This window comes from Sphaeramia orbicularis, chromosome 24, assembly GCF_902148855.1.
Source record: "Sphaeramia orbicularis chromosome 24, fSphaOr1.1, whole genome shotgun sequence".
Lineage (NCBI taxonomy): Eukaryota > Metazoa > Chordata > Actinopteri > Kurtiformes > Apogonidae > Sphaeramia > Sphaeramia orbicularis.
This window is the reverse complement of record NC_043979.1, coordinates 10,623,213-10,637,911: the sequence shown is the minus strand read 5'-3', so window position 1 is coordinate 10,637,911 and position 14,699 is coordinate 10,623,213. Positions and strand designations below refer to the sequence as shown.

Sequence of the window (14,699 nt, the reverse complement as noted above, 5' to 3'; positions counted from 1 at the left end):
CTAAAACTGGTGCCTCGGTATAAAGACAGATGATAACAAACAGACTCCTTTTGGACCATTTGAACTCAGAAATGAGTTTTATGGCACCACAATACCAAACTGTATTATCTCCACATTACCTGCTCAAAAAGGTGGACATATTCGACTCATTGATGAGTCACTCTGGCCACTGTAAGGTCAGGCGACAAGCAGGAAATCAGGGAAATCAGCTGTTTGTCTTCTTTCCTCCAGTGTCTATTGTTTTTACTCAAGATCATCATTAACCTGCTATTTTCACCAAATAATGAGCCCAGTTATAAATATGGGAATTATCCTTGTGTTAGTCGCTTGAAATTCCAATAAGTAATAATATGGTGATATTGGAGTTACAAAGCATTATTTCAACAATGTATGCTTTATGGATTATTCCATGTTTGAGTCCAACTGAACTGATGGATTTACTAGTGTCAGTACATCCTCAGACAAATGGATGCATTGGCACATTTTCATCACTTTCCAAAGTGTTTCCATGAAGCACAGCTTGAAAAAACCCTAAGTTTTAATGTTCTGTTTAATGCACAAAGTTAGTTCTTGGCGATGCTCACTAGTCAACCCACACGCATTTCCACACTTTGCAAACATATTGCACACACATGCACACACTGGCTGGACCTGCCAATGCATTGTGGATCGGAGCCATAATCTGCGGATGCCACATTTCTCTGGGATCTGTGACATTACAGAACTTGCGGCTCCTCAGTTTCACACCCTGCTTTCACTGTATGCTGAGGCTGACTCTGGCTTACCACAGCGCCACAGTGGCATTTCATAGTTGCTTTTACGTCAGGTTTGAGACATTGCTTCATACACAACGTCTGTCTGCTTCAGAATAGTGAGAGTGGAGTATTCACTGTGCTAAAACTGGGATATTTGCTAAACCTCATGAAGTGAGGGCCACAGAGAGCCAGGCTATTTCACTGTGAATGGCAGCTGGTACTTACAGAGCAGTGTAACAGATACTTTTAAAGTTGATGAGGTGAAGGCAACGAGGACACACGTCTGGAAACTCAAGCAGTGTTTTTAGAATGTGATGACAGCCTGTTCAGGTAAGCGGCACTCAACTTTTAACCTTTTGCCTCCCTTCAAATGAGCTTGAACTTTTTGATTTCTCCATTTGGAATTAACTTTAAAGTCTAGCTGAATTATTTGAAACAGCCATCAGGTATTAGTGCTTTTAATCTGCCTTGTTGATGAGAAGTTGCTCTTTGTTTTAAGGTGTCACTCTGCTGTGTGGGTGCTTGGTTTGTTGGTCTGCTGTCTTCTGAGGTTTCAAAAGATTGTTTCTGCACACGGTGGGCTTTAAACAGCTTTCATCTAGTTTAGGGACTGGGATTAGTGAGACATAAATTCAGATTTTTCACACCCACCTGACAAAAGGAGTTATTTTTCTGAAAACGTTTAGTCATACATGGCCCACCTTATAGTGTGTGGTTTTGTTGAATGTTGTGCTGCTGATGATAAAGCACTTGTGTTAGAAAAGCCCCTTAAAGTACAGCTTTAGTTGTGGAAAATGACAGAAAAATATGTTTAACTGCAATACGATTGTGCGAATACTGCAACAGTTACCTGTTATTTTACAAATTTCTCAATGATCAGTTTTATGTCCAATCATAACAAGAACGAAAAGACCATCTTGACTAACTCCTTGCTATGACAGAATTTGCTTACTGTTGTACATTCACTACCTTCCACTTCTTGGGGGCTGCTAAAAATGTTGACGTTTACATTGTACAGATCTCATTTGCCAGATTATTGTAAAATGTAGATCCATATAATTTCAACAAAATGAGTAAGCCTTTCTTCAGTAGTCAGGAGGTGCTTAGAGTTGGTGTCAGATGCACAAAACTTTGGACTCAGGACTTTGCAACACTGGTAACATTTAATTCTAGTGATTGGGTATGACAGTTTATGCCCTCTCCTTTGCTTAAGTAATTGGAAGAAATGTCTTTTGTCAAAAGGGCAACAGCAAAGTGGAACCAATGTAGAAGTATTTTAAAGTGTAATACCACTGAGGGTTCCTAAAATCTGTCTCCAGTTGACTCTTACTCTGAAATGTCAACTTGCCTCAAGAAATTTTAAGTCAGTAATTTATTTTCAGTAATAATTTCCTTCACTTTATTTGGACCCTCTAACAAGTGTATTGGTGATACTTTTGTAAATTATTTCCAGCTGAAACATACACTCTCTTGTGTATATGTTTCTCAAAGTTTACCAAGTTACTATACCAGCAAGTTAAGTGTAGCATTACCTCACCCTTCACTCTTCCTCAACTCCACTGTCTTATCTAAATATAGTCATTTCTGGCTCCACAAAGTCACGATGAAGCTTCAAAGTGGCAGACAGTAAGAAGTGGGTGATTCCATACAAAGGTATTTTATGTTTTAATCCAATTCCCACATGCTGTGTTTCTCCACACCCTCCACTGTGCAGGAGAGATGCAGTACTTAGTGTGTCTGATGCTGGTGATGCTGGTGGTACAAGCCGTGGAGGGTTGTCCTGATGCATGTAAATGCTCCAGGAAGTCTGGCCCAGAAAAATCAGAGGTCAACTGTCATAAGAAAGGGCTAAATGCCTTTCCCTCCAACCTGCCCCCAGATGCCTGGATCCTCAAACTAGGTAAGCATGGTTATGTTGTGTATTATTCTTTGTTCTTGCAATGTTAATTTTTCAAAAATCAGCATTGTATTTATCAGTAACCAACTGGTGAATTGTTCTAAGGTGAGAATGGTATCACAGACCTGAAGGCAGCAGCTTTAAAAGGAGTTCCCAAAATTGAGAGCATCAACTTAGAACGTAATGCCATCAAGTTCATCCACCCACAGACTTTCTCTGGTGCAAAGCAACTGATGCTACTGAATCTCTATGGCAACCACATCATCACCCTTCCACCAAGAGGATTCCAGGTAAAGATATTTAAGATCAGCTAGGAAGTACTGTGGTACGTGAACAGTAATATGTGGATGCAATAGTAATCTGACAATCATTTGTTGTAGGACCTCCTGAACCTTCGCTTCCTTATGCTGGGACAGAACCAGATTGGCATCCTCAAAGCAGAGATGTTTGGAGGCTTGAGGAACCTGTCTGAACTGGACCTTCCTCTCAATGCCTTGACAACAATCCCACCTAACACTTTTAAACCTCTCATCGCTCTCAAAGTTTTAGACCTTTCTCTGAATCGTATCCATAAAGTCTCCCCAAAGTCCTTCACGGGTCTCAGACAGCTCCTCTTCCTCAATTTAGACAATAACAGGTCACATTACACTTTATTATCCTATGCTAAAAACTTGACTATTATTTTTTTTGTTTGTCAACCTACACTCATTTTTTTAGCATGCACTTTTCCAATTAATAGTAGTTTTAACATATTTTAGAGGGAATGTGAGATCATCAGTGCAGTTTGTCTGTCTACCAAACCTAGTTTGAAGACTGTTCCTGCTGGAGTTTTCAAGCCACTGCGATCTCTGGAGATGCTGGTTCTAGACAACAACCTCCTGTCAGCACTGAGTCCATCAAGTTTAGATGGCCTGAGCAACCTACAGGTAAAAAGACTTTTATTTTGTGGCGAACTCAGAATTCCTTTTCCTATTCACGAAGTTAAATTAACTTCACTAACCCTGATTTTAAGCTTCAAGGTGCTTGAAGCTTTCTTAAACTTTTAGTTTGCACACAGCTATTTTTTGTCTCAGTAAATCACTCAGAGTTACTGCATTGTCCAACTTCTATCTGTGGACATGTCCTTATATGTGTTTATCTGGGAAGTATCACATACTGTGTTTTGAACTGGTACTGCTAGGAGTGGATAACAGTAGCTAACATGACTGAAACATTTATTACTATCAGTCTCCCTCTTGTTATGAAATGCAGTCCACTGTATGCTTGCACAGACGCTATGTACACTTTAATGGCAACAAAGTTGTGTTTACTTTCTACGTTGCCTCTGAAGTGAAATTCAGACCAAAGATTCACAATAAGACAAGCTGAAAACTCACAATTACAATTACTTACAATTATTACAAGGACTAGGTCTCATAACATTAACTACTAAGACAGGATTTCACCAGGAGAATGGATGATGATAATGCTCTGCCTAATAGTAAAAAAAAAACAAAACATATATATATATATATATATATATATATATATATATATATATATATATATATATATATATATATATAGTTTTTTTTGTTTTTTTGTTTTGATTACATTCATATAAAAGTTACACACTGAACTACAGCAGATTGTAGTGTATTGATTGTGGGACATTTGGATGGAAATATGAGCTAAATGAATCAAGAATAAAATATGCTGATTACTGAAACTAGGAGCTCTACCTGCGGAACAACGAACTTGAGGTCCTGCCACCTGATGTGTTCCGGAACATGCTCAAGCTTACTCAGCTGGCTCTCAGTGGAAACCGCCTGAAGACAGTCAGTGGAAACATGTTCACCCATATGCCTGGTAAGACTTCCACCAGCCTGCCTTCTTGCTGTCCCAGTTTCAAAGTGACAAAGGACTGATAGCTGTAAAGAGAGACATCACCACATTGTTTAGTAATGGCAACAATCAAATCAAATCAACAGTCAAACAGTGATTATTTCTCTTTGTGACCCCACGCAGACCTGACAAAGCTGCACCTCCATGACAATCCTTGGCACTGTGACTGCAACATTGGCTCCTTGGTACAATGGTTGGGACAAACTAAGGCCACCCTGTCCCCCCAGGACTCCTTGAAGTGTGTCAGTCCTCCAGAGCTCCGTAAAAATGTCCTCAGCAGCCTCCAAGCTGACAAGCTGCTCTGCCACACCTGATGCAAGAATACTCTCAAAGAAGACTACAGTGGGATCAGGAGATTTAAGTGAATTTACTTCAAAACAAATATTTTAATTTGTATGCTGTGGTAGGGTTTGAAGTGTTCTTGTGCTGCGATCCAAAGCTGCAGTTTAATCTATAGATTTCTCTGTAGGGTAGCATATTTCTTTAGAACATATTGACTCTTTAGCAAAAGGTCTTGCATCAAATATCACTTCTTTGAATGTTCAGCAATTCTGCCTTAATATCCAATGTAATATCAACCCAGAGAGTAGCTTGAAACCCTTGATCTGCACATACAACTCTGAAGTTGCTGTTGATTAAAACCTTTTCACTTCACAGAAACACTGCACTCCATGAGCAATGAATATAAGTGGACTGTCCTTTATCACCAAACTCAGCACTGAGATTACTGTTATAATCTCATATTGCTTGTCACAGGTTTGAAAAGTTGTGGATGTCATAAAATGAGACTACTTTAATCCAATTCCAGGATATGGTTCCAGTAGGTTCTTATGTGTATTAATGTGAGTAAAAAAACTTTCAAGTTAGACACATTTTCATTTGGATGGTGGCATGATAGGCACTGTCAAATTATATGGACAACTGTACAATATTATTAAAACTGTGATTTCTAAAATACCCTAAAGTGAAATAAGGAATATGTTCAAGACTGGTACCATACTACAGTATTCTCAAGTTTTTATAATTTAAATGTAGACAATGCAGTAATGAAACACTAGCCAACAGTGTGTGACTCTACAAACTTTACACTAAACACTAAACAATGGTTTTGATGAAACTAGGAATGAGGTCTCAGAAAATATACTGAAACAATTTTAAAAGTATAAATGTATTATTAATGACACTGGCCACTGATGTTGGATAATGAAGCCTTTTTCTGTTGAGCCTGAGATGTAATCAAACTAAATGGTTAAAGGTCCAAAATCTGACTATCTAGTATTAAAGTAAAAATAATCCCTGTGCAATAACTTTGCTCCTTTCCCAATGTTCCAGCATCAGCATGTCCATAAAGTGTTTCTAGATTATATCTACATTTTCAACTTTAAGTGAAAGCACATGCATGCCTACACTATGCCTGATGATAACAATAATACAATGGATGATCCAAATGTTAAATCCACCATTATGTCACACAATAGACAAGCAAATAATATTCATTAAAGTGAAATTTTCTCTGGTATCTTTGTTGCATGAGTTATTTGTTTTTCCATTGTAGTTATTTTCTGGGACAAAGTGGATATAACATGCATTGGTGGGATAGGAAGGTGCCATTTTGACACATGCTGTTAGTGTAATTTGGTCGCATTAGCACAAGTTTACTATTGCATAAGTAGTGACGATTCCAGAAAAAATGGAAGGGGGGGGGGGGGGGGGGGGGGTGGCACTATATATACATACATATATGATATCCTTCTCCTTCTGCTCAGCAGGACTGCTTGCTTTGTTCACAGAACATACTGTGCTTTATTGTCATATTTCACAACACAATATACAGTTTAATCTTAATTAACCCTGAAGTTTCAATGTAAACGTCCCATCCCGAAAAGTAGCAAGACAATCAGATAGCAAATAGGTCGGCCTTTAGGCCAACAAAGACTTAGCTCAACGGGAAACGCTTTGGACTGTAAAGTATAAACCTGGGGTCCTGTCCTGTACATCATTGTCCTAGTTACACAAGCATATTTAGTGCCATCTTCCTAGTTCCACAAGTGCTTTCACTGTAGTCTGCCTGCTTAAGCCCATGCCATTTTCCTTAAGTGACAGAAAAGCATTATCACACAACCTGCCATATCTATGATACCACTATTTTGGGAAAATTTACACAAACAGAATACATTAAAACAAATATTTTATTATACATATATGTGATAATTTATGTAGAGAAATTATTTGGTCATACATTTTTTGTAACTCATAGTCATTCCCAAGAGCTATAACAGACACCAACATTTAATGCCTCACACATTATGTGGTTAAGATACAGCTGGCTGTGATTGTACACCTGACTATTAGGTGGTTTCGTGTGCACGTGAAGCTTCGAGAAATGAACCTTTTCTCAAACCAAGTGGCTCAAGTGGTTCAATGCCTCATAAGGCTTCATCTCACCATCACTACCTGTATCTGTTAACATCAAGTAATGTAAATTACTTTGTAACATTTAACACAGTTGAGTTAGCTAACAATGTTGTCAGTGTTTTTGGTAAGTTAGTGGTAATATTATAATACTAGCATGTTGATCTGTGGGGGAACCACAGGTCATATTAATACTGTTATCTAGGGTCTGAGATAGTAATGCGTCGTTCCTGTTTTTCACTTAGTTCCCATCATGCAGGTGGATAACTGCGCTTCCCATCACTGCCATGGTGCTCTAGGGCGAAAACTTTTTTTTTTTTAATTAATCAGCTTTAATGTACAAAACATATCATGGCGTAAATTCTTTTACAGATCAGAACAGGAAGGGGTACAAAAGGGCACAGAAGAGATAAAAGAACCCCCCCCCCCCCCCCCCCCCCCCCCCAAAAAAAAAAAAAAAAAAAAAAAAACAAAAAAAAAAAAAAAAAAAACAAAAACAAATTCGTAACAAAAAAAATAAAAGTTAAAAAACAAAAAACAGAAACAAAAAAAAAAACAATTCGTGACAAAAAAAATAACAGTTAAAATAAAGTTAAACAGAGTGTATATGCACACTTATGTAAATGGAATTTTGCAAGAATTAGAATGTTGTTTATCAGGAAGTCCTTTTCATTATTGTCCGTGATCAGTCAGAATATGATGTCTTCACGAGAGAAGGGTTCCAGGTAAATCTTTGTATGAAGCCAGTCATGTGTGTCAAACCATGGAGCTTCAGAAAATTTACAGTGAAGAAATAAATGATAACCAGTCTCAATACCATCACAAAACACGCAATGGTTATTTTCAAAACCAAATTGCTGACACAACAGCTCCCCGATGGATCACCACCATTTAACAGTTTTTAAAGTGAATTTCTTTGGCTTTTGGATTAAAGGGGTTATTTTAGATATTTTGGATTGTATTAGTGTAGTATACTTAGAGAATATTGGAAATTGAGTTGGCTTCAGGGCCAAACTGCCTTTAGCCGTCAACTTCCAGGCAGCACCGCAGCCTTGGAGCTGCACACGCATATCCTCAGCCAACCAAGATTGCAAGCTAGAACACGGACACTCAGCTCACCAGAGCCCACAATCGTAACCCGGAAATAGAATTATCATGTCCGGTACATGGAAGATTTTCAAAATAAAAGCTAATTCATTCATTATATTATGCCGTTAATTAAAGAAAGAAAGAAAGAAAGAAAGAAAGAAAGTAAGTACAGGACAAGGTAAACAGGGGTGTCATGCAAAAAACAAAAATATATTCATAAAATCTATATTTTTAATGTTTTCAATGTTGCACTTTATTATTTCTTAGATCTTGCAATGCTTCAATATAATATACAATTTCTCTTGAAAACTGCTGCATCTGTGTTATTAGGGACCAAGCCTGGAAGGCGAGTCCCTCCTATTCTGTTTTAGTTTTTCCAGAGCATTCAGTGATTTGCGATATCTTGTATTTGTTCATCTCTAGCCTCCTAAACTGAAATCTAAAAGGTAGAATTTCTCAATACTTAGTAGCAAACTTTAAATTTACTTTTCATGAAATCACAATCTTTTTCACACCAAGATCCCTATAGAAGATTATGAATTAACCTAAATGTCATAATGTAGCAATGATGATTGGTCTGTAGCTGATTTTGTGCTCTTTTGCTAACTTACAGAATTGCCTCAGTTGCCTTCACTTGTTGATTCCTACTTTTTTCAAAAATTGAAATATACAAATATACAAACAACTTGGCATCCCTATTAAAGAGCATCCAAAGGCATGGGTGCACACAAAAGTAAATACGTAGATATCAACAACCATCAAAATAAAGACTGCAAATTTGGAGAAAATAAATAAATCATTCATTCATAAATTCATTCATTTTCTGAATCCGCTTTATCCTCACTAGGGTCATGGGGGTCACTGGAGCCTATCCCAGATACTTTAGGGGTGAAGGTAGGGTACACCCTGGACATGATGCCAGTTTATCGGAGGGCTGACATATAGAGGCAAACAATCACTCTCACATTCACACCTATGGGCAATTTAGATTGTCGTGATGGTTGTGATGGTGGAAGGAAGCCAGAGTACCCTTAGAGAACCCATGCAGACATGGGGAGAACATGCAAACTCCACACAGAAAGTTCCCACCTCCATCAACTGGTGCTCGAATTAAACCCAGGACCGTCTTGCTGTGAGGCACGAGTGCTATCTACTGCACCACTGTGCCACCGAAAAGCAATTAGATATTATTAACAATATTAACCTTTCTCAAAATACTCAGTTGTCAAACAAAAATATTACTGAACAAATTACATTCTGGATTGGAGAAGTTACCCCCCCCCCCACCACCACCATCCCACCCTCTGTATTTTTTTTTTTTTGCCAAATCATACCCTGGTTATATTTAGAACAAGCAAAAGGTGCTTTATATGTTCTCCAGCCCGATGGATCGAAGAGGGGGAAAAAATACCTCATACTTTTATAATTTGGAAAAGTGTAGGCAATTAAAAAAGAAAATTACCAAATTGAATATTGATGGATACTGAGGTTACTGAGGATATAAACCTGATTAATAATGAAATACAACATTTTTATTCAACATTATATGATTCCTGTAAGAGCCATATTCATAAAGATTCAGGGTCATAAATTATTATGGTCACCTGGTGTGTATTTTCTGTTCTGTGCCATTGGGTGTCGCTGTCCTGCCGCCATGAGCGCAGGTATTTAAGCAGGTCACCTCACCTTGTTGTTTTGTGTTTGACCCCAGAAGAGCATATGGTTTTTGACTGCTATGGCGGCTAGTAGGCAGAGGAGCCGTATGAGTTACTGTTTGTCATGAAATGGACTATGGACTATGTATTCTCTGTGGGAAGAAAAATAAATGGATTTTAACGTGCATCACAGTCGAGACGAGATGAGGACTCTTTAGTCAATCAATACAACATACGGTGAGGTCTCAGTAGCATGTCTGCCAGGTCACTTCTGGGAGTAAAACACCACGGTAGCTTTGTATTAGAACAAGCTCCTATATTAGTCAAAAACCTTGCCACTTTGAACTTTGTTGGAGAAACCTCCGGTGCATTTGTTATGTTAGGGAGGTGACAAATGGACATGGATAGCTACTGGTAGCAAACTTTGGCTAATGTGAAGCTAGGCTGTGGAGGACATTTGTGGCTGTGAAAGGACCGGAAAGCTTGCGATAGGACAAAGAGAGCCGCCATGACTTGTGCTGTGTATGTAATCATCCTTGAACCAGACACAGGAGCTACGCTGCTAAGACTAGAGGAAACAGCTGTGGAGCATCACATCCAGACCACCGGATGGCGCTCAACGATCTTTTGGAGGGGTATGTGTAGTGCTACACTGTTTATGGCCACTCAAATGTGTGCACACATGAACGGGGTTAAATCCAATGCATTGGCTGGGTAAGTAGAATGATCATAGACTTCGCGTTGACTCGACAATTGCGCAACAAACTGAACTGACTTTGTGCTGTCAACATGTCGGAGAACGTGGCGTCGGACATTGTAAAGGAGACTGGTAACATTATGCTAACTACTAATAAAGCCCGCAGTATGAATGGCGGTGGTGAAACACAAATTCAAAAGCAGGTGGTTAAACTCGCTGCAAAGGCACTTGCTGGTAAATTAGAGAGTTTACACAATGAAAGAAAATCCAAGCTAAATAAAACTAGTGTCATAAGAAGAACAATGCAAGGTTTAATGTTGAACGAAGATAAAACAGAGGTACAGAAGGCTCTTGATGAGTTGATAAGGGTTTGTAAAGAAGCATCATTTTGTCATGATTCTGTGTTGGCCTTAATAGCATGTGATGAAAAGTTAAAGCATGAAACATGGTGTAAAGCCAAAATGTTAAATAATGAGTGTATTGCTGATGCAAAAAAGTGGGTTTTGTACCGTGATGGTTTCACTGTACATGGAAATGGTAATGGTCATGTGGATGATGATACTCATCCTGATAACGGCATTTCTAATGTGGATAGCAAATGCACAAGTTAAGGGAGCCACCGCAGTGAGAAGTTGAGCACAACATCCTCTGCACACGTAAAAGCTGAGGCTGACAGAGCAGCACTTCTTGCTCGTCAAGCAGCATTAAAGGCAAGACATGCTTAGCAGGAGCAGCTGAAAAGGAAAATGGAGAACCAGGAACAACAGCTGAGGAGGAAAAGGGAGGAGCTTGACTTTGAAACTGAGCTTGCTGCGCTTAATGCTAAGTTGGCAGTATTACGGACTTGTGATCCAAACAGTTCTTCTTCTGAAGGCTCAAATGACATGAATCCCTACTTCAAAAGGGAAAGTGGAATGTGTCATTGCCTTAACCCCCATGACAAAAGTGTACAAGTCTGCATGGATGCCTCCACAACAAAATTATATGGCAGAACTGTCATTACCACCTGACAAACAAACATCTATGTGTGCCACCACAAAATGAGCAAGTTTTGCAAAATGCTACACGCTCTCATCAAACCCCAAACATATCAGCAACATCACAGCATGTGCAATGCCATCCTACAGCAGTTCAACCAAACGCTGGATCAAGGTAATCTACTGACTTTCAACAAGCAGTCAGTCAAAATACTGCTGGAGACATTCTTAACATCATGCACAGGCAAAATGCAATAACAACTGCTCTGGTACAGCAACAGCATTCTCTGTCTTTGCCACCTTAGCAAGTAGAGCTGTTCACCTGGAGGTTGAGAACTCACTGGACACTGATGCATGTATTAATGCTTTGTGGCAATTCATAAATAGAGGAGGCCAAGTATCCCCATCTGCTCTCTGACAATGGGACCAATTTAATTGGAGCAAGTAGGGAATTGAGGGAGGCTCTCACTGCATTTAACCACGACCAGATCCAAAGAGCACTCATACCAGCTGGAGTGGACTGGAAATTAAATTCTCCAGGAGAATCTCATTTTGGTGGAACTTGGGAGTACATGATTCGAATAATAAGACTTGTTCTCAAATCTGTGTTGCTCCTGCAACAGTTGGATGACGACAGCCTTCAAACAGTTCTTTGTGAAGTTGAGGCCATATTAAATGAACGGCCCATCACCCAGCTGTCTGAGGATCCCAGTGGTCTTGAACCCCTTATGCCAAATCATATTTTCCTCCTGAAAGGCAAACATGCATTACCACCTGAGCTGTTTGAGAAATGAGATCTGCACACCAAATGACGGTGGAGACAGGTAAAATATATCTCAGATCTGTTTTGTAAAAAGTGGGTTAGGGTTAGGATTAGGGAAGTGGTTCTGTTTTATTATTTGGTAAAATGTTTTTTTAAAATTTGGTGATTTTCTTTTTTGTTTATTTGCAGTGCAAAAGGGCACACAGCAACTCTAAGACATTATGGCTAATGGCAGTGAAAGGTTTCTTTACCCCCTCAGCTCTAACCAGATGTGACATTGGTGGGCGTTCCCGTTGTTGCCGACTGTTTGATTTTTAAAAAAGGAACTTGACTACTGAAGGCAGTTTCACCGTGGAGCCTGTCAGGTTTTTGACACCTACGTCACAGACGCGATTTCAGTGGGTAAATGAATAATAACAAACACTGTTTATCATCAGAGAGGAGAGGTAAGGAAATCTAACAATGGAGAGGAAAAAGAAGAATGAACAGATACCGTATCAAGTGACACTTAGCAATGATGCTACGGATCGGTACTACTAAATTTGCCTCTGTGAACAACATCGATTCCTATAACCTGGAAAAAAAAAAACAGCTGGAAAACCAACACAGCACTGCTGCCTCAGATGTCTTCCATGGACATTACTATCTGGTTTACAGCACAAGAGTTTCACACTTTTCAAGAGTTTAAAATGTACAAATCTCTTGAGGCTCATGGACACTTCTCCAATGGCTGGATGCAGGATCTTCACTCATTTCAACCTGAGAATTGTGCAAACACAGTCATCGCTGCAAAGGTAAGAAAACCACTAACATAAAGTTGGCTGTAGATTGGTGGACTCGGACTTTGGGCGATGTATGTCGTACGTCATATCACGTGACATCTGGAAGTCTGCGCCACTTTGAACTTAAAAGCTATTGGTTGAAATGGGCAATGGCTTAGTACAGACAAGCAGGAAAGAGCCATATATTTCAAGATTTAAGAAAAAAAATGGAAAAGGCTATGGACATTTCAGACCATGAATGTTACTGTGGAAGTTGCAGACCATCGATGAACCTGTACACATTTCAGACAGTGGCTAGAACTGTGGATGTTTCAATCCATGATTGTAACTGTGGAGGTTTCAGACCGTGGATGGAATGGTGGAGGCTTCAGACTGTGGATGGAACTGTGGATAGAACTGTGGATGTTTCAGACCATGGTGGGAACTTTGGATGTAACTGTGGATGTTTCATTCAGTAGATGGAACTGTGGACGTTTCAGACTGTGGATGGAACTATGGATGGAACTATGTGGACGTTAAAAACTGTAGATGGAACTGTGGATGTTTCAGACCATGAATGTAACTGTGGAAGTTTCAGACTGTGAATGGAACTTTGGATGGAACTCAGGATGTTTCTGACCATGTATGGAGCTGTGGATGGAACTCTGGAAGTTTCAGACCGTGGATGGCACTTCGAATGAAACTGTGGACATTTGAGACCGTGGATGGAACTTTGGATGGAATTGTGGACATTTCAGACGGTGGATGGAACTGTGGAAGTTTCAGACTGTAGATGGAACTGTGGAAATTTCAGGTTGTGGATGGATCTGGGGACGTTTCAGACTGCGGAATGAACTGTTGACATTTCCAACTGTGGATGGAAGCGTGGACATTTCAGTCTTTCAATGGAATTGTGGACATTTCAGACCGTGGACAGAACTGTGGACATTTCAGAACGTGGATGGAACTGTGAATGGCACTTTGGACATTTCAGACCATGGGTGGAACTGTGGATGGAATTGTGGATGTTTCAGACCCTGGATGGAACTGTGGGCAGAACTGTGGACGTTTGAGACTGTGGATGGAACTATGAATGGAACTGTGGACATTTCAGACCGTAAATGGAACAGTGGATATTTCATTCCTGGTTACTCAAGTATAATAAAATACAGTTATAACTTTAATGGTGTGGATGTGTTGGTTTTCAGTTTCAGTTTCAGTGACATGAATATGTTGGAAAAAATATTTTGTGTGTAAACATGTTTTTGTGTTTGTGAAAATGATGCTGCTCAAAATGCAATAATGAATCAAAATCAGTGTCGTAACAAATTATTGACAAATGCAAAACTCTAATAACCTCGACACAAATAATCCTTGGTCCAATTTTTTTTTTTTTTTTTAAATATTCAGTGTTTGGTTTTCTTCATTGGAAAAGGGGGTGCTTAAAAACACAGCTCAAGATTGTTGGAAAAAAAAAAAAAGTACAGGATCATTAACATGTTATTGTTCTGGTCCAAAATGAAGTTAATGTTTGTAAATGGAGTCAGAGGTTCATCATAAATGTGTTCAGGCAAAACCAATGTGAAGACGAACTGTGTAGGAGTTAAAGTAGAACCAAAGCAGAAAAGGCCCATATTCAGAGAATTAGTTGACATCCAGTTGGAGTCAGGTTTTTTAGACATCGTGTTCACATTAAGAACCTGGAGTGTTAACCTCAAACTGTACAAGTTGAAGGTTCATGTTGGAGTCAAATGTACAGTTTTCCATTTTTATGACCAACAGATTTACATAATGAACCCCTCGGAGAAT

General features: G+C 39.2%; 1 protein-coding gene across 1 annotated transcript; it reads left to right on the top strand.

Moving 5' to 3' along the window:
* The first annotated feature begins 774 nt into the window (after positions 1-774).
* Positions 775-5,383, top strand: LOC115415120 (leucine-rich repeat-containing protein 15). The gene is made up of 7 exons (XM_030128579.1): positions 775-1,085; positions 2,470-2,655; positions 2,758-2,942; positions 3,033-3,289; positions 3,458-3,578; positions 4,365-4,500; positions 4,660-5,383. Exons 1-7 carry the CDS (start codon positions 1,070-1,072, stop codon positions 4,848-4,850), a joined length of 1,092 nt encoding a protein of 363 aa, XP_029984439.1. The 5' UTR covers positions 775-1,069; the 3' UTR covers positions 4,851-5,383.
* The last annotated feature ends 9,316 nt before the right edge of the window (positions 5,384-14,699 follow it).